Source organism: Cupressus sempervirens, chromosome 10 (genome assembly GCF_028749045.1).
Source record: "Cupressus sempervirens isolate cs-2001-9-10 chromosome 10, ASM2874904v1, whole genome shotgun sequence".
Classification (NCBI taxonomy): domain Eukaryota; kingdom Viridiplantae; phylum Streptophyta; class Pinopsida; order Cupressales; family Cupressaceae; genus Cupressus; species Cupressus sempervirens.
Window position 1 is genome coordinate 514,572,811 of NC_143127.1, and position 26,032 is coordinate 514,598,842.

General features: G+C 34.6%; 1 protein-coding gene across 2 annotated transcripts in view; it reads right to left on the reverse strand.

Annotated features, from left to right (window-relative positions):
- Positions 1 to 21,385: 21,385 nt before the first annotated feature.
- Positions 21,386 to 26,032, reverse strand: part of LOC149534917 (uncharacterized) — a 132,634-nt gene continuing 127,987 nt past the window's right edge. For both annotated transcript variants that reach the window (XM_089805484.1, XM_089805483.1), the window contains exons 5-6: positions 23,172 to 23,274; positions 21,386 to 21,935 (exon numbers count right to left, since the gene is read on the reverse strand). In XM_089805484.1, the coding sequence (XP_089661610.1) occupies positions 21,841 to 21,935; positions 23,172 to 23,274 (198 nt within the window). In that variant the 3' untranslated portion in view covers positions 21,386 to 21,840. The remainder of the gene's footprint in view (positions 21,936 to 23,171; positions 23,275 to 26,032) is intronic.

Genomic DNA, 26,032 nt, shown 5'->3' on the forward strand with positions numbered 1-26,032 from the left:
ACACACATATTCGTGTCACTATTATGACTGATATGGAAATGTCATTTCAGCATTTGCTCTGTGTAGCTTCATCTACTTATAGTTCAGTGTCTTTGTTTTCTTTTCACAAATTTAGGAAGCTCCTAAAGTGTGACCTCTTACATCATTGCTCATGATATTTTGATTAAAACATTTGATGCAATGCAACATCTTTTCTTAGTCTTCTTCAAGTAGGGGAATGACCCCTAATGAACCTCTTAGATACTCAAAAGAATCCTTAGATAGTGTCTTCATGAATGTGTTGGTGAACTGCTCCTTTGTGTTCACATATTCCAATCTCACTTCTTTGTCTCATACCAACTCTCAAATAATGACACTTGATCTCAATATTCTTAGTCTTTGTATGCATCACAAGGTTCTTTGATATGTTTATAGCACTAGTTCTGTCACAATATATCACATTTGATTCAATTATCTCTTCCTTCATTTCTTTAAACAATTTCTTGATCCATACAATGTTTTGACAATTCATTATCATAACAACATATTTAGCTCTACTGTAGATTGTGAAATACAATTATGTTTCTTTCTTGTCCATAAAATAAATCTTCTTCCCAAGAAGAAAGCTCATCCACTTATGCTTTTTTTATCATCATCATTTCCTTTCCAATCAACATCTATGTAAACTTTCAATCAAATTTGCCACTTCTCTTGTACCATAAACCTTACTCCTGTGTTCCTTTCAAGTATCTCAATATCATTTTTATTGTCATCAATGATTTTCTCTAGAATTAGCAAAGAATATAGCAACAATTCCACTAGATAATGTAATGTAAGGTCTGTTTTGCACAACATATTGTATTTTTCCAATCATTGACCTATATAATGTTTGATTCACCTCAACAAAATCATAATTCTTTGACAGTTTGTGTCCAAACACCATAGGTGTTCCAACTGGGCTTGAGTCTTCCATACCACAAGTCTTCAAAATTTATTTGATATACTTTGATTGAGTTATGAAAATATCTTTATTCATCTGATACACTTGCAAACCAACAAAGAATTCAATCTCTCCAAACATTGACATTTCAAACTCCTTTTTCATTTGATCAATAAATGACTTGCTCAATGAATCCTTTCCTCCAAATATGATGTCATCAACAAAAATTTCAGCTAGAAATATCTTGTTTTCATATTCACTTTTCAGTTACAAATTGTTATTGTCATTAGTTCTTGCAAAACCACTTTTCACCAAATAATTATGTAACTTTTCATACCATGCTCTAGGGGCTTACTTCAAACCATATAAAGCTTTGTGTAACTTACATAATATATTTCCTTTTTTGGATCAACAAATCCTTCATGTTGTTCAATATAGACTTCTTCTTCCATAATTCCATTCAAAAATGCAGATTTTACATCCATTTGGTACACTTTAAATCCTTTGTAAGCAACATATGAAAAACAAGCTATCACTCCTTCCAACCTTGCAACTAGGGAAGAAGTTTCACCATAATCAAATCCTTCCTCTTGTGCATATCCCTTACAAACTAGTCTTGCCTTGTTTCTTGTGACTTCACCTTTCTCATTCAACTTATTTCTGAACATCCACTTAGTTCCAATCACATTTTTATCCTTTGTTTTGGGCAACAATGTCCAACTTTTTTTTTCTCAGTTTGCTCTTTTTTTTTCATTCATTGCCTTGATCCAATCTTCATTCTCCAAAGCATATTTGATAGATTTAGGTTCAAACTCACATAATAAGCATGTATCATTCTTCATTCATCTTCTTCTCATGACTCATGAGTATTTATCTCCAATTATTTGATTTGGTGCATGGTGTTTTATCAAATACTTTTCCTATACAAGTTTAGGTCTTGCTTGCTCTTGTTGTTACTCACTGGATCCAACATGTTCAACTCCTTCTATTATCTCTGATTGCAACTAGACTTGTAATATTTTTAGTTCAATAGTCATTGTTTCTGACTCGAATCATGTAGGCTAATGCTTAGAAAAATTCTTTTCATGCAAAACCTTGGTAGTGTCTGGCTATTGTTGCTCGACAACCACCTTTTCTAGTTCAAGAAGGTGCAGGTGCTAGGTTCACCTTCATAGATATAGACAAACTTTTTATAATCTTTAGGTTCTTTCTTGCATTCGTCTTCATTTTTCTCTCCAAATTCATCAACCCTAACATTTGCATTTTCCACAATTTTGTTAGTGCTAGAATTCAAACACTTATAACCTTTGTTTTTAGTGGAATAACCTAGGAATATAACTTCATCACCTTTTACATCAAGTTGACCTTTTTCTTGCATCTTTCAATATGTAACACTTGCTTCCAGAGACTTTTAAAAAAAAATCACATTTGGTGTATATCCATACTAGAGTTAAAAAGGTATTTTGTTTGTTCCTTTTTTCACTTGAAATCAGTTTAAAGTGTAGATTGCAGTACTAATTGTCTCTCTTGAGTAATTTTGTAAAACATTCTTCTCCATCATTAGTGTCCTTGCACAATCCATAATATATCTATTCCTTCTCTCAGCTATATCATTCTGTAGTGGTGTCCTTGGTGCACCCATTTGCCTCTTAATTCCTTTGTCATTGAAAAATATGTTAAACTCGTCTGAAATGAATTCACCACCTTTATCTAATTTCAAACATTTGAGACTATTTTTTATTTGTTTTCAACTTTATCCAGATACCACTCAAACATTTAAAATGCATTAGATTTTTCCTCAGAAACATCACATTCATCATTCTAGAAAAGTCATCAACAAAAAAAATAAAGTATTTATCACCATAATAGCTCTGTATTATAATAGGACCACCCAAGTCACTATGAACCAACACCAAAATATCATCAGAAGAATAGGTCTTGCTCTTTAAACTAGATGTTGTCATCTAACCCATTTGACATTGCTTACACATCACTTTATCAATTTTACTTAGTCTTGGTAATCCTCTAACTCTTTTCATCTTACTAATGCTTACCAAATTATCAATGTTCACATGCCATAACCAAACATCTTCACATTGTGAAAATGGAAAATTATCCTCAGATAGGTCTAGATAGAAAAAGTTACCTCTTGTTTTCTCTCTACTTCCAATCAGTTCACTAGTAGCATCATAGATCTTTAGCTTCTTGTTCTAGAAATCAACTTTTTAGATTGAACTCATCAATTGTACCACACTCAACAAGTTATATTTCAAAACATCAAGCTAATATGCATTGTTACACTTGATGTTTTCATTTAGTTTAATTGATCCTTTAGTCTTCACATAACATGGTGCATCATTACCAAACTTAACGCTACTCCCATTATAATGTTCTAGCTTATCAAACTTGCTTGTATCACTAGTCATATAACGTGAGCAACCACTATCAATTATCCATCCATAATTCTTACTCACACGTGAGATCAATGTAGTTTTCTCATCAAAATCATAATCAGCTTGCATTGCAACATAAACAAATTCTTCATCACAATCATTAGAATTACTTTCAAAACCATCTTCTTCAACAACATAGAAAGAGTTCTTACCTTTATGCTTGTAGTCTCTTATGTCTTTGTTTCCTCTGTTATCTCTATGATCTCTTCTTCCTTTGTACTTCACGTCTTTTCTTTCCTCTTTCGCATCTCTGTTAGGACATCTAGCAGCAATATGACCAACTTTGTTACATGTGAAATAGATAATATGAAGTTTACCTTTGTATTTTCCTTACCCTCTATAAGTCTTCTAGCCAAAAATGCTTCAAGTTCATCAAGGTCATCATCTAGTCCATTGTCAATTTCTACATACGTGCTCTTCTTCTTCTTCTTATATCCATCAAGGGTTAGTTGTGCTTTAAATGCATATTCAACAATAGAAGATGAATAATTATCAAAATTTGATATCTCAAATTGAGTAAGTCTACTGATCAAAATATCCAAGGTCAGATAATTACCAAGTGTACATCTCAATTCTTGAATTCTAGATACTCTAATTGCATAGATAGGAAGTAAAGTCCTCAAATACCTTACTTATCATAGTCTCATCAGATATGTCTCCTCCTGCTCCTCTGGTAGTGTTCATCACTTCTTTAATTCAGCCACAATAATGTGCATATAGTCTCACCTTCTTTCATTCTCATGTCATCAAATTTTTCTCTCTATATTTTTTCCTTAGCTCTCAACACATTCTTGTCTCCACCATGGATTTTTTTCTACTTGTCCCACATTTTCTTAGCAATAGTACATTCTTTCACATCATCAAATTTTGCATAACTTAGAGTTGTTACAAGTTCAATCATTGTTTGGTTGTGCTCCTACTTCCAACTATCATAGATCTAGACATGTCGGTGTATTCATGGTCCCAATAGTAAGATGTGGAATCCCTAATACCAGATAAGTGCAATCTCATCAGCCTTTTCCATGCTAGGAAGTTCTCCTTGTTCAGCTTAGGTATCTTTCTCTTATGCATCTCGATCTTTGGCTTGAGTCCCTTCAAACTTTCATGACAAGAAACACAACTTTGGTACCAATTTTTATAATGATCTAGAATAACTAGGAGGGGGTGTGTTTGGGGGGGGGGGGGGGGGGGCAGGGTGAATTAGTTATCATCAGGTGCAGATGTACCAATTCAACATTTACTAACTTCAAACAACTTAATCAATCTCAAATACCCACTTGGTCTATATAACATAACCTCAGCAATTTAATATTTCATGCAAATGCTTTAACTCTTTGTCTCTATGTGTACTAGTAAATAAACTATTGTATCCTTCTTCTAAAAACTTCTAACCATATCCTTGCCTTTGATTGCATAAGAAATTATCTGTGTGCATGAAATACGCTAGCTTAGCAATCCTTATTTTCCATGCACTTTGACTAATTCAAAATTCCAACTGTGTCGGCCTCAAATTCAAATCTTTCTCAACTTGTAACTTTTGTTGTCACTCGACAATCACTATGTTCTTTTGCTTGGTCATCACTATGTAGCTCTATACTCACTATACTTTCTTACTCGACATCAAAAAAATTTCTCGGCCATTACTATGCTCAATCGATACACTTCTTCATACATTTTCTCAGAAATAACTAGCACTTGGCTTGAACTATTTGGTTTAGCTTCTACTTAAGTTCCTTAATCTTTTGCTTCAGCTCCTTCATTGACTGTGTAATATTGATACTCGATCAAGCTTATTTTTTTGACTTGTTTCAACTCTTAACTTCATCCAACTGTCTTCTTTACTTCATGTTATTGATTGAACAACACATTATCTTATCAAGGACTAACTTATCAAGTGTCCATTGTATTTCCATCATACTTAACAAATTTCAACTCAACCTTTCACTAGGTCATCTCATGATCTCTTCTTTACAAATCCTCTTCATCAATCAAATGATATAGCACTCTACACTATTAGTAAATGTCTCTCCAATATATTTTGTTAAAATCTGAAAAGATTAATAACCCAGAAAACTAGTGCAAAGAATAGATATCTAAACTATGAATCAAAATAGCAACACAAAATTAGTCTCCAAGAGAGTAATGCAAATGCTAGAAGCAAAATAACATTAAGAGGATGCAAAAGCAAGAGATGCAAATACAAGCCAGGTAGCATGCTTATATAGGCTAGGAAGAGCGAAGAGGTGGCAACACTGACCAATGAGGAGCAACCATCTATCAGACTAAAGATAACAAAGTATCTTCCTGAGATAGCTAATGGATGCTCACATGTAGGAAGGTGACACCTCACAACCATTCACCTAATAAGACATTTTATTATCCTAAGCAAGATTATTAAAAGTGTAGGAAAAACCTAGCAATATAGGGAAAAATAAATAACCTACTAGGAAATAAAAAACTACATTGACAAGTTTGACACTCTGTCTTACCAAAAGGTTTGACATTACTGACAACATAATAATTGCTCCAATTGTAGTTTCCAACAATCATGACTATAGTCAAGAACTAGTGAATAAGGGACCTTGGAATCAATTGTATGATCTTTCACAATCACAACATACACATGATTCTAATCAATATAGTATAAATTATCTCATCATCTTGTTTTCTACTCAACCTCAGTAGAAGATAGAGCAATAGCAGACTATTTTTTTCTCGACCAACAAATAGGACCTGAACCAAGTGAGAAGCTATAACCTAAAGTAGACTTGCAGTCCTGAGAATCACCTGCCCAATTTGAATCTGTATAGCCCACAAAATCAAGCTCAATACCCGTTGTGTAGTGAATCCCACAACTGTGAGAACCCTGAATATAGTGAAGGGTCCACTTGGATGCTTTCCAGTGCAACTCATGAGGCTCCTACATGAATTGAGAGATCATGCCTATAGCATATAAGATGTCAGGTCTCGTATGAGTCAAATAAATAAGACTCCTAACAAGTTGGCAATACAAAGTGCCATCAACAAGTGGAGAAGAACATTGATCCTCAAGTTTGACTCTAGAAAGGAAGGGAGTCAGAGCAGGCTTGCAGTCAGCCATATGAAACCTCGAGAGTAAATCTAGAGCATACTTGGATTGTGTGATGGTGATCCCAGAAGGAGATTGAAAGATCTCAATCCTGAGAAAGTAATGCAACAATCCCAAGTTAGTAATAAAAAAAAATTCCTAAAGCGCCACTTTGACAACCTTAATGGTGGGTAAAGAACTTCCTGTGATCAACAAGTCATCAACATAAAAAACCAAAAATAGAAGTGAATCACCCTATTGCAGAATGTAGACATTAGGATCAGAATGGCACCAAGTGAACCCAATTGAAAGAAGAAAGGAGTCCATCTTGGCATACCAAGCCCGAGAAGCTTTTTTAAGGCCAAGAGAGACTTCCAAAGATGGGACACAAGTGAAGAATCTTAAAGGAAGCCCTATGGCTGCTCCACATAGATCTTCTCATGAAGGTCACCGTGAAGAAAAACACTCTTCACATCCATCTGATGCACTTCCCAATGATTAGTTGCAACAATGGCAAGAACAAGTCGAATGGAATTCATTCAAGCAACTGATGCAAAAGTCTCGGAGTAGTCAATCCCAGGAACCTGGGAGAATCCTATTATGACCAAGTGAGCCTTGTATTTGTCAACTGACCCATCTACTACAATTTTTGTCCGATAGATCCACTTACATAGAACAAGTATTCTTCCCTTAGGAAGAGGGACAAGATCCCAGGTGTGGTTCCTCATCAAGGAACTATACTCTTCTTGCATAGTTGTATCCCACTTAGGAATACCAGAAGCCTCATGAAAGGACCGTGGATTTGAGGCAGTAGCAATGAAGACATGTGGAGCATCTTGGAATTGTTAACGAGTTTGTCTAGTGTCTAATGGATCCCGAACCCAATCACCTGTAGACTGTAAGGTTTGTCTAGCCCAAAGTGGATTGGAAGATGGAGAATCTTGAGGGGAATCACTAACCTCTGACAGATGACTATAAGAGGAAGGAGGTGAGTTCTCTGAATCACTCTCTACATCGAAAGTGGAGGTACAAGACTATTCAGATGAATCTGACTCATCAGAAGATTTGTCATGTATTCCAAGTGACTCCAACGTCAAAGTAGAAGGAGTTGGAGAAGTGATAGAAAGTGAACTTGAAGATCCCTCTTCAAACTGAACATTCCTCTCAATGAACAACTCATGTGTAGTGGGGTGGAGCAATCGATAACCCTTCACACCATTAGGATAACCTACAAATATGAAAGGTCTACTCTATGGATCCAAGGCCTTGCATTTCTCTGCAGGAATGTGGGCCCATGCAGGAGAGCCAAAAACTCAAAAGTGCTTAATTGATGGTTTCTAACCACTCCAAGCTTCAAAAGGAGTAACTCCCTTCAAGGCTCAATGAGGAACATGGTTCTGGATATAACAAGCACAGTTAATGGCCTCTACCCAATACTATGGTGCAAGAGATCTAGAGTGAATCATACAGTTTTCCATTTCCTTCAAGGATCTATTCTTCCATTCTGCAACACCCTTATGCTGAGGATTGTATGGAACTGAATGTTGTAAATCAATCCCCTCTGAAGTGTAAAATCTTTCAAACCGATGGTTGACATACTCACCACCATTGTCTGTGCGCAAAAATTTGATGGCTTTCTTGGATTGCTTTTCTACAAAAATTTTGAATTGCTGAAAATGATCAAATACCCCTGACTTCCATTTGAGAAAGTACACCCAAGTATATTGAGAAAAGTCATCAATGAATGTGAGGACATATCGGGCCCTGCTGAAAGAAGGATGCTAAAATGGACCAACCAAATAACTGTGAACTAACTCTAGTATCTGTGAAGCTCTCCATGCCTTACTTTTGTCAAATTTTTCCTTAGGATACTTACCAAGAATGCAACCTTGGAAAACACTTCCTAAGAATTAAACCAAAGGCAACCCTATGACCATGCTCTATTGGTTGAGCTGATGCAAATAGCGAAAGTTAAGATGGCGAAACCACTCATGCCATAATTTACTCACATCATTAAAGTGAGTGAGCAAAACAATCGAAGGAGGATCAAGAACAAAGTGAGAAAACAGATAAAGTCATCTGCTCTCCCAACTGCAACTCACGTATCTCCACTGAATCAGGAGTGAACTCAACTTGCGTGCTTGAACCTGTGTGAGTGATCTGGTATACTGATAGGAGATTAGTTGATAATGAGGGTACACAAAGAACATCATGAAATGTGTCATCCCCTACATCAACAGACCCTCTCCCACACACCTCAATAGGAGTGTCATCACCCATCAAAATAGAAGGCATAGTACATGGCTCCAAGGATGCAAGTTCTTCCTTAGATGAAGCCATGTGGTACAAAGCACCCAAATTAAGAACCCAAGTAGATGGTGAGGAAGCAACTACAACAAGAGCCTTTCCCTTTCCTTTCCCCTTACTATTTTCTTTTGCCTTGTTAGACCCTTCATTAGAACTTTGTTTGATAGACTCAAGAACAATCGATATTATTCTTCTCAAGAATGTATGTCAAGTGATCAATTTGTTTCTTCAAACATTTATGTTCATCATGACCAGGTCTTTTATAATAGACACATTTGACCTTTTCTTTCTTAAGCCTGTCACCCTTGGAAGATGGGGTATCAATAATTTTTTTTCCTCGCTATTATTTTGTTTCTCATCCTTACTATTGTTGTTACTACTTTGTCCTTTTTGTTCTTTTATGCCTTGGCTGGCAACCAAGTCATGTGACTTAGAGGACTTAAGAGTGCCCATTTGGATTAGCTTTTCCTATTCTCGAGTGAGATTTATAGCAAAATCATCTAAAGATGGTATGGTGAATCGAGTACCAAGTGCACCCTTAGTAGCATAGAAGGTAGAGATAAACACAAAATATTCTGAACTTAGCTTAGAGAGAATGCTAAGAATCAGTTGTTCGCCATTCTTTTCAATTCCACATTATTTTAATTGTAGCTTTAGTGATTTCAATTTGGTGAAGAAATTTTAGAATGTGTTGAAATTGCCTCCATACTTAAACTTATTAGTTCATTTTCCAACATATGACCCTTCATTGAATCTTGTGTGCCAAATAGTGTTTTTAGCTTTTTCCATATTTCATTTGGTGTATTCAAAGACTCAATGTGAAATAGAAAGTCAAGAGAAATAGACAAACACAATGTTCCATATGCCTCATCACATTTTTTAAACCATTTAGGCTTATCTTCATCTTTATCAGGTTCAATTTCAAGTCTCATAATTATCCTATTTAATCCAACTTTCCTTAAGTGAATTGTCATGTGTGATTTCCACTAAAAGTAATTGTATGGAGTTAGGATGGGCATATTTTTTTGATCCATGGTGAAGAAATGCTAAAAAGAAGAGAACCCAGCCATGACAATGCGCCCGCCCCCCCCCCCCCCTCCTTTAACGCAATAAAAGAACCCCCCCAAAGAAATATGATTTTACACTTTATTTTAGTGCATTTACAACTACCACTAGCAAGAAATACTAAGTGGTCTTGATTTCAATGCATTACAAAAACTATCCCGAAGAGCATATGTTGAAAGTAAAACTTGGGCACAATACTCAAGGAAACAAATAGCACCACTGCGATCTATTCAAAAAAGTATGCACTTTCAAAAAAAGAATCACCTCAATACAAGGTCATATGAGAAAGTTATGATCCTTCAAAGTTTTCAAAACGAGAACTATGCAAAGTCACCACCGAGAATGTGCAATTTCTAAAAAAATTATGCATGAAAATTAAAAAAATGACTGCACTAGTGGATAGAGCACAAAAAAATAGCAAATATCATAATAAGAATCGTTGAAATTGGAGTTCGTATGAGCAAGAACGAGGCATTTGAAAACTACGACTGCCAACGGAGAGGGGTATGACTGTAGCTTTTTGCACTCGATTCTAAAAATAATATAGATTGCATGCAAAAACTAAAAGATACCCAAATGGTTTTTCAGGGCTGTGAACAAAACCCAGAAAGCATTTTTTCGCTGATGTACAGAAGATGTATCTATAGTGTAAATCAAACGCCTTTAACAACAAAAAAGGCCCCAAATACCAAAAAATAACTCTAGCAACCAAAAGACGTCATGAATAGATTGAATCAGCTACCTAAGTCAATAAATGGCATGTTGAAACCTACAATATTGATTGAAAACACCAAATATGCAAGTTGGTTGTCAGATTTGAGATTGAAACCCCCAGTTTTGCAACTTGTATGATGATATCTAATCTCAGTGAAATGAAAGCCAAATCTGACTTTCTCAAGCCTCCTGGACGCATTGGAACAACCAAAAATGTTGCTAGTATAACCAGAAATGCTACAATTAGCCAAAGATTAAAAATATTTTTGTCAAACTTTTTTGATTCTCATGATCATTCGACGATGCGAGAGAAGAGCATATTGGGTTTTTCAAAAACTTACAATAAGATTTATTAGCCCCCCCTGAATCTCTAAAATAAGGAAACTAAAATCTATTCTTGCACATAAAAAAACTTTGATACCATGTTAGAATTTGAAAATATTAATAACCCAGAAAACTAGTGCAAAGAATAGATATCTAAACTATGAATGCAAATGATACAAAATCAAAATAGCAACATAGAGTTAGTCTCCAAGAGAGTAATGCAAATGTTAGAAGCAAAATAGCATTAAGAGGATGCAAAACCAAGAGATACAAATACAACTTAGGTAGCATGCTTATATAGGCTAGAAAGAGGGAGGAGGTGGCAACACTAAAAACCATCTATCGGACTAAAGATAGAATAGTATCTTCCCAATATAGCTAATGGATACTCACATGTAGGAAGGTGACACTTTACAACCATTCACCTAATAAGACATGCTTTATTAACTTAAGCAAGATTATTAAAAGTGTAGGAAAAACCTGGCAATATAGGGAAAAATAAATAACCTACTAGAAAATAAAAAACTACACTAACAGTTTTGACACTCTGTCTTACCAAAAGGTTTGACATTAATGCCAACATAATAATTGCTCCAATCGTAGTTTCCAATAATCACGACTATAGTTAAGAACAAGCAAATAAGGGACCTTGGAATCAATAGTATGATCTTTCATAATCACAACATACACATGATTCTAATCAATATACTATATATTACCACATCATCTTGTTTTCTACTCTTAGCACATTACTTTGATCAAGACATGATAACTAGATTTCTTGTTTTCTTGTTTTCTTGTTTTCTTGTTTTCTACTACCTAAAGGGCTCCACTTGACTCTTAAACATAAGGAGAGATTTAAATAGCTTTAATCTCAATATTTATTTGAGATATTTAATACTTTTACATTCTACTAAAAAGTAAACTTGCAATATCATTTTTCAAAAAACCAACAAGTGCATGTTGATAGGAAAATAACTTGCTCTACCATAAGATAATTCAATCAAAACCAATTCAAGTATCTCTTATACTACCATGTATTCAAGTGATCATACCAGATATCAAAGCTATGCCAATGGGAAAAGAGTATAAATAAAACTTGCTCTTGACACAAAATGTCATATATATATATATATATATATATAGAAGCTTACACAACTTGATTTTCTACGTCACCATAAAAAGTCAACCCAAAACATAATGAAATATCTTTTAAACTACTATCTCCAAGAAAATTCCATGATCAAACACTAGGAGTTTACCAATAGAAAATAGCATCAAAATGTAATTCTCTTCACTCTATCATATTAGCAACGTGAAGCTTCATGAGCTCTAGCCAAACACCTGGACAAGAAAAAAACACTAGGTAACCATTAAAGCCAATGGTATTAGCTCAACCCAAAACTTATTTACCTATTCACAAAATAAAACAATAGGTAAATAAGTTTATACTCGGTTTGTACCACTAGTATGCAGAGAAAAATAACTTCACCAAAACTAACCATACGATAGGGAAAACCAACTTAACCTTCTACAAATTTTATGCTTGAATATCCATCTAGATTCTCCAAAAGGAGAAGCAAAGAACAACCCAATCTTCATTCTCAAACTAGATATAGGAGTTTCAAATTGAAATCTTTGGATGGGGTGGTGACACTTGTCACCTTCTCATTCACTTCTCTATAAGGATATTTTTTTAATAAAGAAGGGACAAACACTTGGGCACCCCAATGCCCCAAGTCTTCACTTATTAATGAGATATGGATTGGGGTTGATATCCTCAATACATATATTCCCACCAACTTCCATACTTGTCACTCATATTAATGGCTTTTGGAGAGGTAAATCAAGTATTTGTGTATCAAATTGACTTGCAACTTAAAGATATAGACCTTAGGGGTCTATTTTTGTATTTAAAATGAGAAGTTTGACCAAAATTACCCTATAAAGACCATTTAATGGTCCATATAGGTTTTAAAGCTACCCAATTTATCAAAATCCAACCCCACTCGCACATACAAGGCTCCCTAAGAAATACCCTATCAATCACATTTAGACTTGACCCATATCATTGCACCTCAAAACAACTATCCAACAAAGTATTGTTACGAATACGAGAACATTGTGTTGTCATTGATATCAACCCATGGTATACTTGTATGACAAAGGGCTGATGCAAACACAAATATGATGTTTTCATGTCATCATTGATTTCTACCATGCAACAAAGTCACTGAAGTTATCTGGAAGTGTAGTAAGTATTAGTTGCACCTTAACTCCTGACATTTGTGATAAACTTCCATATGCAATATTGAGTTGTGTGACAATTATACATCATCCTTTGATGTTCATATGGTTGAATTAGTTGTTGATGCAAGAGCATCTTGGGTACTTTGGAAAATCTTGCATCAAGCAAAAAAATATTTATCTTCAAATGTTCTTGTCTATTGTTTGGAGGATGACACTAGTTGTTCATGTTTTCTCTTTCTGTGTAGTTGACTACTTAATATGGAACTATCGTGGATCCTTCATCTAAGCCCACATAAGCTAATTCTTTCACTTGATGGAGTTATTTTTCTCTTTGTCCGAGGTGTGCTTGTTTCTTGGCATCTCGAGTAATAAACAAGTTTACTTCAACAAGGTTTTGTTTGGCATCATGGTTTTTTGCGCTCTTGGGAATATCTCCTTGGATCACTTGTGGATCTATCCTTGTCCCCATGAAATTTAATTTGTTTAATTGTGAGGTCATTGATTTCTCCTTTGGATAAGGACCTATATTTTTGTAATAATCTACCTGTCAGGCCGATTTTTGGTCTTGCTAGCTATATATTTTATAATCTTGAGCTAGGATAAGTAGAATGAAGTTAGATAAAAGGAAATTACTAATATATGGCTCCATAAGCCTGAGCTCCTAAGCTTGCACATTCTAAATTGATTGTTAATGGTCACAACTAGGTAGGCCTTATTCCTAGAATATTTATGCAAGAAGATTATCTCAGCATTTTTACATTGAATTCTCCATAATTTCTTGTGGTTTCTCCTTTACATTGGCTTCCATATGTAACTCTTGGCACGGGTAACTTAGGAGTGGGTTTTATGCCCTCCAACCTTGCGTTGGGTGGCATGAGAGCATAATTTCTTTCCTAGAAAAGTTTGAAACCGTAGAAAACATTGTTGTGGATTCATTGTAGGGTGGTAAATTGAGTTTATGACCTATAACTTCCAGAAGGTTACGATTCTTGCAAGAACTATTGTCAAAATGGTTCAAGATAGAGGAAATGCATATAACGCTACTATGGATATGTTGAGACAGATTGCAAATAGACTTGAAATTGTTGAAACAGACCAGAGAAGAGGAGTACATCTTGAAGATGTTAGTGATGATGATGATGATGATGATGAAACAACCCTTGACCCTAAACCTGAGGTGAAGAAAGATGAAGAGAAATTCTTGATAGCCTTGAATATGCTGACTTCTAGACTTGTTTTTGTGTTTTCTACTTGTTGGATTGGATCTCAAAGATTGACAAGTACTTTGACTATGAAAGCATTCCTAATGATAAGAAGGTAAGGATTGCAACTACAATGTTGAAAGGGCATGCCTCTCTTTGGTGGGAACATTTGCAAACTGATAGATAGAGAAGAGGAAAAGAAAATATCAAGACTTGAATGAAGATGGTTGGTAAGTTAAAGAAGAAATTCCTTCCTACTAATTATCATGTTAATTTGTTGAGAAGAATGCAAAATTCGAGACAAAAAGATATGAATGTGAAATATTACACTGAAGAATTATGTAAGTTGGATATTAGATCTGGACATGTTGATGATGAAGTTGAAAAGGTTGTTAGATACTTGAATGGGTTAAGAGTTTCTATACAAGATGAAATCAATTTGAAAGTGTTGAGGAAGCATACTTATTTGCCTTGAAGGCTAAAGAAAAATTGGCAAAGAAGTAAGAACACATACAAAGAGCAAGAGGTGAAAGATTTCAAAGGAGCATAGGTCTAGATCTTATGGTGAAAGTAACAAATTCGAGAGTACACCTATTGACAAAGGAAAATCAAAATGGCAAGACAACAATGGGAAGAGAAGAAAAGGTAACTATACTAGAGGTAATTACACTAGTTACTCTAGGAATAACAATATTGGCAAAAGAGAAGATAGATCTAGGTTTAAAGGTATTTATTTTAAGTGTGGTGAAGGACATAAAGAATTTGAATGTAACTTTTCTAGTAAAAGGATATGAAGTAGTAATGAAATACTTTGATTCAAGAAGAAGCTATTGATGCACCTAATGAACTTGAGAAAGGAGAAAATATGATGATGAGAATAACCTTATGGAATAAGCAGTTGGATAATGAACCAGTTTCGAGAAAAAGTCTTTTCAAGACCAGATGTAAGGTAGAAGGAAAATGTTTCAAAGTGATTATTGATAGTAGCGGTTCATATAATTTGGCATCTGAGGAGTTGGTATCTAAGTAGAAATTGTGAAGGTTGAAGTACCTTAATACATATCACATTGATTGGATCAAGGATGGCCTTAAATTACTAGTAAGTGAGCACTGTCTTGTGAAATTCAAAATTCAAAATTATATTGATGAAGTTTTGTGTGATATTATGCATAAGGATCGTTGTCATATACTTTTGGGAAGACCTTGGTAGTATGATAGAAAGGCTTTGCATGATGGTAGAGTGAATCAATATACTATATGGGCTAATGAAAAGAAGCAAGTGTTATTGCCTTTAATTTAGAAACCTAAGGAAAATCATTGTACTACTATGAGAGTTTATTTGGTTGAAGGAAATCAGTTTGTGAAAGAGATGAAGACAGAAAAAAATTGTTTTGCTTTGATTCCTAGAAATTTTGAAAAACAAGATGAACTTGAGCATGCACCTAAAATGAGATCTTTGTTGGTAGAATTTTAACATATTATTTCTGATAATGTATCTGATGGACTACCCCCTATGAGAAGTATAAGCCACTGTATAAATTTGATAGTTGGAGCTAGTTTGCCTAATAAAGCACCATAGAGACTTACACCTGCAAAGAATTAAGAATTGAATAGACAAGTGCACGAATTGCTTGAAAAAGGTTTGATCAAAGAAAGCTTGAGTCCTTGTGCAGTACTTATTGTATTAGCATCTAAGAAGAATGGGGAATAGAGAATGTGCGTGAATTCCAAAGCTATAAACAAAATAACATTGAAGCATATGCTTCCTTTGCCTAAAATGGATCACATTATGGATAAATTGATTGGAGCAAGATATTTTACAAATATTGATTTGAAAAGTAGATACCATCAGATTAGGATCAGAGAATGAGATGAGTGAAAAATTGCTTTTAAGACTAATTAAGGTTTGCATGAGTGGTTAGTTATACCTTTTGCTTTAACTAATGCACTTAGTACTTTTATGAGATTGATGAACTACGTTTTGAAGAAGTTCTTGGGTACATTTGTGATTGTATATCTTGATGACATATTGATCTATGGTAAGACTAAGGGGGAACACCTTGAACATATCAGACAAGTATTGCAAAGGTTGAAAGAGAAGTTGATAAATTTGAAGAAATGTTATTTTATGGAGGAGATTGTGTACCTTGGTTTTTTGATTTCCATTGATGGACTAAAGATGGACCTGAAAAGGTAAAACTATTCTTCATTGGCCTACACCTAAGAATGTTGGAGAAGTTAGATCAATTCATGGATTGGCAAGTTTCTAAAAGAACTTTATCAAAAAATTCAGTTCAATATGTAATGCTATGATAGAGACTATGAGAGGTGATAAAAAGGAATTCAAGTAGACACGTGGAGCAAACAAAAGCCTTGAAACATTGAAGGAGAAGGTCATCAAATTACATGTGCTTGCTTTACCTGATTTTAGCAAAGTTTTGCAAGTTGGTTGTAATGCTAGTGGGAATGTCATTGGCATTGTTTTGAGTCAAGAAGGAAAGCCTGTAGCTTTTTATAGTGAGAAGTTGAATGATGCTAAGAAGAAATATTCAGTCTATGATCAAGAATTTTATTCCATCATTCAAGCCTTGAAGAAGTGGAAACATTATTTGATGCCTGGAGAATTTGTGTTGTACACTAGTCATAAACCCTTACACTACTTGGGAAGTCAGAACAAGTTGAATTAGAGGCATATGAAGTGGGTTGAATACATGAAATTGAAACATAAGAGTGGACAATCAAATAAGGTAGTAGATGCATTGAGGAGGAGGAGAAGCTTGCTAACAAAGATGAGGTTATAGTGCTTGGATTTGAAGAGTGAAGAACTTATATGAGACTGGCCCTAATTTTGTAGAACCTTGGAAAGTTTGTAAGAACCTTCTGACTAAAGAACAAGATAAATGGGTTGATTGTTTCATTCAAGAAGACATGTTTGAAGGAGTCTAGTTGTGTATACTTAGAGGATCTATAAGGGAGAATATCATTAGAGAGAAACATAGTGGTGGACTTGCAGGATATTTTGGGAGTGATAAAATAGAGAAGTTGATTTCATAGAGATACTTTTGGCTGCGGATATATAAGGATGTTCAAAAGATGGTAAGAAGTTCCAAAATATGTCAAGTTGCTAAAGGGAGTAGTCAGAATGTTGAATTATATTCACCTTTGCTTATTCCTTGTAGACCTTGGGAAGATATCAGTATGGACTTTGTTCTAGGGCTACCTAGAACTCAAAGAGGGAATGATTATATCAATGTAGTAGTTGACAGATTTTCTAAAATGGCACATTTCATACCTTGCAAAAAGACATCAAATGCAATACATGTGGCAAATTTATTTTTCAAAGACATCCTGAGATTGCATGGATTACCTAAGACTATTGTTTCAGACACACACACACACACACACACACACACACACACATAAAGTTTACTAGTTAGTTTTGGAAACCCCTTTGAAAGAAGCTGAAAATTGAGCTTAAGTTAGTTATGCATTTCATCCACAGACTGATGGACAAACTTAAGTTCTAAACAGAAGCTTGGGTAACCTTTTGAGATACTTGATTAGAGATAAACTTTCTAATTGGGACTTGATTTTGACACAAACAGAATTTGCATATAAGAATTCAGTGAATAGAGGTACTTAGATGACTCCTTTTGAGATTGTGAATGGCATGAGTTCTAGAGGAACTACTGAATTAAGGAATTTTGATACTGAAATGAAGAATAGTGTTGAAGTTGAGGAATTTGTGGACTTTATGAAGAATTTGCATGATGTTAAGAACAATCTACAAGATAATATCAAGGATATAAGGATAGAGAAAATAAGAAAAGGAGATATAAGACTTTTGAGGTTGGAGATGAGGTAATGGTACTTGAAGAACATATTTCTAATTACTACATGCAATAAGTTGAAGATGAAGAAGTTTGGACCTTGTAGGATCTTGAAGAAACACGACAGTGATAATGCCTTTGAAGCTAAATTGCCTAACAATATGGATATTCCCCATGTGCTCAATATTTCAAACATATTTGAATACTATGAATTTCATGAAAGGATAGTTGATGGACCTAATTATCCTAAAAGGAAGACATAAGGAATTAATAAGATTTTAGATACCATAATAAGTAAAAGCACCGAAGGAAAGGATTACAAAGAAACTTGGTTTGGTGGCCAAATAAATCTATTGAAGACAACTCATGAATATCTCAAGCTGAGTTGGATCTTTATGATACTTCATAAGTCATCAGGGCTTCTTGATAAGGACATCAATCCTAAAATTACCATAGGTGTCTGATGCAATAGCATCTTGAGTATTTGCAATCTTACATCAATCAAAAAAATATTTATGTTTAGTTGTTCATGTCTGTTGTTTGGATGATGGCACTTCTTGTTTGTGTTTTCTCTTTCCACACAGTTGAGTACTTAATATGGACCTATCACGGATCCTCCATCTAAGCCCGCAAAGGCTAATTATTTCACCTGTTGGAGTTGTCCTTCTATTTGTTTGAGGCCTTTGTTTCCTGGCATCTCAAGTAACATGCAAGTTTTGCTTCGGCAAGTTTTTATTTGGCATCATGGCTTTCCACACTCTTGTGAATCTCTCCTTGGATCACGTGTGGACCTATCTTTGTCCTCACAAAAGTTAATTTTCTTAAATTGTGAGGTCGTCAATTTTTCCTTTGGGGCAAGACCTATTTGTTTTGTAATAATCTATCTGACAAGCTAACTTGTGGTGTCGCTAGCTATATATTTTGTAATCTTGAGCTAGGATAGGTAGAATGAAGTTAGATAGAAGGAAATTACTAAGATTTGGCTCTATAAGCCCGGCCTCGTAAGCTCACAGATTGTAAATTGATTGTGTATGGCTACAACCAGGTAGGCCTTATGCTTGACATGTTAATGGAAGATTGTCTAAGCATTTTCACATTAGATCATGTATAATTTCTTGTGGTTTCTCCTTTACATTGGCTTTCATGCGTTACTCTTGGCAGGGGTAGCTTGGGAGTGGTTTTTATGCCCTCTAGCCTTGCGCCAATTGCACATAGTTAAGTCACCTTGCAGCTATACTTTTGAAGTTCATAATCAACCTATTCATGTTGTGTGTGTGTTGGGTTGTGCAACCATGTAGTTTGGCTCTCAAATGTTGCAAGGAGCTAGAAGAGCTCTAGTTAAGCATTTGAGTCTTAGACTTTATTTGTGCCATGAAGAGAGATGTGTATGTCCTCATAATGACTAAGGCACAAAATTTGGCTTCGTAGAAGGTAAGTTAATTGCTACACATTTTTCCAACACCACTCTTAAGATAAATATGTTCCAAGTTAGAAAGCACCGAGGCCTATACAAAACCTTTAGTGTTAACATAGTAAGAACAAGTTAGGTTCCTATGAATGGTTTCCCAAGGACAATATGTCTCTACAGCCTCCACATCATATCAATTTTCCTTTTTGGTTGTGGATCCATATTAATTTTGATATTATGATCTGTTTTCAGCATTCTAGAACTTAAAAGGATTGGTTGGCATGAATGTTGTTAGTGCAAATGTGTAACAATCAAATATTGAAAAAGAAGTTTATAGGGAAACTTGGCAAGGGTAATAATAAGTATCTTGATACACATGATGAAATTTGCTTCTCTTCAATAGCACAAGGTGACAAAAATTTGTCATTTTTTTGTGTTTGTTGTTATTAGGCCAACAGGTCCTGTTGTCTTTCTCGTGTTAAGATCTTAAGTGTTTGCGTGAGCTTTAAAGGATGTTTTGAGAAGTTTTTGTAACCTAGTGAACTGTGTTGGTTTGCAGCATGTTATATTTCACCGTATACATATTTTAAGACTGACTAGTAAACAATTACTTAATTTTACATATATGCTATCCTGGAGCCAACCTAGTTGATGAATTAAAAGGTTGCAGAGGATATAAATAGAAAATCAAGCCTATTGTAAAAGGAGTGTGTGAATGGTGAAAGAAATAAGTGAACAATACAAGTAATATTGCACAGCTGATGTGATGTGATAAATATTCATCTTCAATTCTCATCAAGAATGTTGCTATGAGGTTTTAGCTTCTTGTGAAAAATGTTACTAGTTATGAGTAATGAACTTCCTTTGGTTGTAGCCATAAAATTGACATTTCGAAGTCATTGCATCTCTGGATTGATATTCTCAAAAGAGCTGTAACATTGCTTTATCTTGGGAGGTTGTATGTGAAGAGCAGCTTCAAGCAACTTTCTCACCAAGGTTTTTCCCTTGTTGGGTTTTCTATGTAAATCTGGTCCTCTCTTATGCTATTGTTGGGTATGCTTTGCTCTTCCAATTTTGCATTATTTCTGATATATGAAGTAAAGGTTTTAACATAAGATGCAGTGAAAATTTTACAGGTTTTATTAAGAGACGAGTGCATAAAATCGTATTTCATAAGCATAGTGACAAGAAAAATGTCAGAAGTGCAATACAGGAGTCTGCCTGTTCCTATTAAAAAACATTCGTTAAAACATTATTCAATTTCCACTTTTTCTTAAATCTATTTTCATCTATATACAATTAGCTTGCCAATGAAAATCAAGATATCACCGTCAGACACCTTAGTTATAAACATTGATCTATCTATCCCTCTTATGTAAGAAACAAATTCATCAAATCAGGGTTGTATTAGTCATATGAGAGGTGTGGTCTTACACCAAGCATAGTATTGAGCATTGAAAATAATTTATTGAATATCTGGATTGCATTGGTTTTTATTGATATCCATTTAATTTAGTTTAAATTACTAGTTATTGGATCTGTGCCTGGGAGGCTGGATTCAGATCTGGGTTTGATCCGGATTTGTATTCATGCCGATCTGGGCAGGATCCTTGTTTTACACAGTGGATTCACCCAGATTCACAGGCCCACAAATCCGGAAGAAACCACTGTGTAAAACAAAGAATTTGCCCAAATCAGCATGAATCTGGTGCGAGTCCTCAAGGATCCAGAGTGAATCCTCAAGGATCTACAGGCAGGCCAAGGTGTTAAGTGGGTCCAGCTTATTTAATATGACTTCTCTAATATAGTTTTTGCCTTTTAACACTAAAACTACCATCCAAATTCATTTCACCTCAAATTTGTTCTCTATTTCGCTCTCTCATTGTATATTTCTCTTGTAACTTTGTATACATGCATACATACATACATACATATATACAAATCATAATAGGATTTATTTTTTCACAAATCTGCAGATCCAATTCACATGCTCGAATTGGATTCAGATCGTGAATCAGCAACTGAGTTTAAATTCCATACGATAGCTATCCAAGTACAAACTGAAGAAACCAACAATTATATTTTATCTTTGAATACATGGTATGCAAATCACTACTTACTGTAAAATGACCGGCCATTGCACTTTTCTCAACTGTTTTATCTTACATTTTGTTCTTTCTAAAAAAACAAGCATATTCTAATAAGAGATGCAAGAGGAAACTAAATAAAACAACCGGTACAATTGATGGTACATCTCAAGCTTGTTGGTGGCTGTATGTCAGCCAATCCAGCATTTGCTTATCACCGAACATCACCAACTTGGGCCTTAACATTGAAAGAGAAAGAACCTTCTTTATTGCACAGAGCTTTCACTTGGAGGCTGTCCCGTATTCCACCTGTAAAGTTAAAAAAGTTAAAAACCAATAATATTGTTTACAAAAAAGAACCAACTAATTTATAAAAATGTGATTCAACCCAGTTTTGATGTTCCTTTTGTACTTTCTTGCTTTCAGCTAACAAGCTTGAGAATATATGATTAACAAATATAAAGAGACCAGCAACATCTTTGTCACTGAGTAAATATATAATAATTTCCTAATAACAACTGCAACAGTCCAGGAGTTTGTAGCAATGAAACATTCTTACTTCTAAGAGAGAAAACGAAGGACAAAAATATTAAATTCCTTCCCAGCCATATTTCAAATAAGAACAAGTCAGTATTGCCTTAAATGTCACCTCTATTTATCGCTAAGCACAGATTCAAAAATGATGCTGAAAACTGTACAGATCCCACAGCAATGGATGAAAAGCATATCATAGCAACATTGTGATGAGCTGTCATAGAGTATTATAGTTTGTAAAAAAAATCATTGCCTGTAGTCAGGAAACAATAAAGTAGATTTTAACTTTATCTGGAATGCTTTTCTAGGAATTAGAACATTTTACCTTCCAAACATAGAATTAATAGTTAATAACAATTTGTTGATGGACACAACCTCGCTAAGGTTTCAAGGTTGAATCAGTACTGGTTTTGTATGTTCCCAACTTCCCATAGATTCATCAGGAACCGTGGTTAACTGCTTTAGATTTACTCCTTTGAGTTATCTTTTCAAGCTTTAAAGTTGATGTATCCATCGCTTGAGATATCAGTGTATAGTTTCTTATCAGAAACCTGGTTCTATTTACCCTCCTACTTATCTTAAGTATATATATTATAATTGAATGTACTTTTGAGTCCCACTGACCTACTTCTGTCATTTGTAGAGATTGATATGATTAGTTTGATCATTTAGAAGCATTTCAGGAGAGATTAAAGGTTTTTCAGCTTCTGAAAACTATATGTTTGAAAGAAAAGATCATAAATGATTGCCATTAGATCATATGCTCACAAACCACTAAATATTTTGACTAGAAGAGCTAGAGAAGCAAAACATAACAGAAGAAGCATGTTGGCATTAATTAAGCAAGGCTTCCAACACCACAAAAGATTTCACCTTAAGCGTAAGGGCAAGAGAAATAAATGACAGCAGCAAGAATTGATAGAGAGAAACAAGGCTTCCATATGCATTTTCATAACTTAACCGGATATTCAAAGTATCTAAATTGGGAAAGCAGAATCTCTTTATAATTACTGCTAAATTGATGTGTCCAACTGATGCCGGCTTGAAGTTGGTTTCCAAGTGTTGCAGCACAAATAGGAGACAGCATATTTTTGTCATTGATTTGTTGAACTGCCTGCAAATATCCAAATCAACAAACCTGAGCAAAATATTTAGCAAATAGATTGATTTTATCCCTAAAATATATTCAATGGCAATAATAAATTACTTTAGAAACAGAGACAAAATTATTTACTATCCGAAGTATCAGTAGCATGGAAAAAAGGACATAGTGTATCTAACATGTCATTAGAAAAAAACAAATCACACAGAGGAATCTCTACTGTATTTATTTCCCAGAATCCAAAACATTCATATTCAGTGGCTAGGTGCATCTTCACATTCATTAATTTTCGAAATGTATGTTTCATGCACACATAGCATTTGATTTCCCTTCTCTGGATGACATTGTCATGCTTTATACCTTACCACAATTGCAGGTTCTTATTGAATTTGCATTGACAATTTGATGGAAAATAAGTCCATTTTTTAAGCTGGACAGACTCAATTGAATTTTAAAACCCATTCAGAGAGCATCTGTTGAACTGCAGTGACAAAATATTTTCATCAAATGTTCTATAGGATTTTTCAGGTTCTGATGCACTTATCTGTACCCCTGCAAGATGAAGACTAATTCAGTAGATTGCTGATCACTACCACTGCCTCATATGTACCTGAACTAGTTCCTTTTTATTATCCGTGCTTAAGATTTTACTCCAGATTTCCATAACCAATATCTCATCATTAAATATGTCCACATCTTCACTGCATCTACACCTTTTGTTGACTTTAGAACCGCACTTAACCATTTATAGTAAAGACTCAGTGCGGAATGCATTGAGATCTTTTGGTCTATCACATCGTCTCTCAAAAACCTAACCTTTTACCAAAACATCCCATTGAATGCTGTTATTACTCATCCCATAAATAGCCGACTTTTATAAAGGAGTAATAGATCTAACAGAAAGGGGTTTCAAATGACAAACAAGGCCAGTAAACAGGTGATTGATTCACATTATAATATTACTTTCTTGGAATAGTAAATTAATTCAATGAATGGGTATAAATGAGTTTTCTTGTATTGCTTTGAAATCAGGTTTTGCATTTACTATGTATTATATCATTGTCATTCTCAAAACAATATAATTTAAGTGAAATCACTTGTTAATTTCTTGAACTTGCACAATTTTGAATTATTTTTCTATTCCTAGCCTTAATGACTAAGAAACACATAATGCATTAAATTTCAAGAGGAACCTAAGATCCCATATGAAACTCAAATATTTCCTGCTAAGTTTAAAATCCCTTGGGAAACAATAATAGATTTAAATATTATCACCCAACAAGACCAGGATATCTTTCACTCTCTCACTATTCAATACGCAAGCTCCAATTATATAAGCATAATGAAATTGGTTAGCTGAGTTTAATATTCATATTGTAGAACTTCTTAAAGGAAGAATATGTCATGTCCCCTCTTTAGTCTGACTCGCAGAGTTTTGTGAGTTAGCCTATCATGGGGGTCTCGTAGGCTAGCAGTTGTGGATAGAGACTCATACAAAATATTTAGTGACCGGGCTTGACTTTACAAGCTGTTGGGAGCCAATTGGGTGCAGTTCCTTGATTTTAGGGAGTATCCCTACATTTAAGGAGGATGTGGCAGTTTCCAGATGTGAGATTACACGGGACCATTCCATGGTTTCAATTTTAGGATGACAAGGTGCATTCCCTAGTTTATAGGAGCATCCCTAGATTATAGGAAAGGGACTGCCAATTGACCCATCCCATTTGGTATCAGTTACAAACATGTTACATGGTCAGTTTCATGTTTATTTGGTTGGTTTGGGATTTCAGAGGCAAAATGAGGAATATTTCAATATATTTAAATATTTAGCATTTAAATAATTTATAATAAGGCTACTTATATAGCCATTTCGGAGTAATAAGGGGAATATGGCTTTGTTTGGTCATATGTGCCCTTGTGTTATAGCTCACTAGAAAAGTCTTGAATTATTATAAACTATTTTCACTATCTGGGGACTTTTTGGCTCTTTGAGTTATGATATTTTAATAAAGTAATGTTTTCCTATAGCCTAGACACCTTTATTTGGGAAAATGTTATTTTATTATAAAGTGCAAAGTGTAATTCTCATTTAGGGATAAGGAGATCAAGACCTAATTGTTCATTATCCTTTGACATTTGAAGCTTATGATATTTGGAATTGCTCTGGGAGAGCAATTTTGTGGCTTGAGACGAAACCCTCAAGTCTGGATTGTTGGGACGCAAACCTCAACAAGTCTATGGGTGATTGAATTCTGAGATATTGGTAACAATGAGATTAGAGGAGAAATCGATTTCTTCCTCAACAACTTTGCATTTGTGGGAAACCCATTTTCAGCCAGGCGGCCATTATTTACAATTGAGGCATCAATATTTGAGGCAGCGATCAACATTTGCAATCTTTCTATTTGAATGCAGAAATCTTATTACTATTCCTAGTACGGTTTGAGTTCCAGATTGTCAAGTATTTTCAATAATGAATGTTGTTTATTATATGTAGTTCATATTTGTTTGTTATCTTTTATTTTTGCATATATCTTCAAAAATCCAAAAACAATTAAAAAACCAAGAAGAAAACAAAAAATTCAAAATTGATGCCAAACGCTAGCCAAAGACTCAAATTGTGAAACAAACAACAATTTCTAAGACCTCCACTATTGGGGATCTTTCGGTGATATCAAAGTGAAGGGGATCTTTCAGTGGTATCAAAGCGAAAAGTCTTGATAATTCATTTCAGTAGCTTGGTACGGGATAGAAAGTTTTGATAATTCAT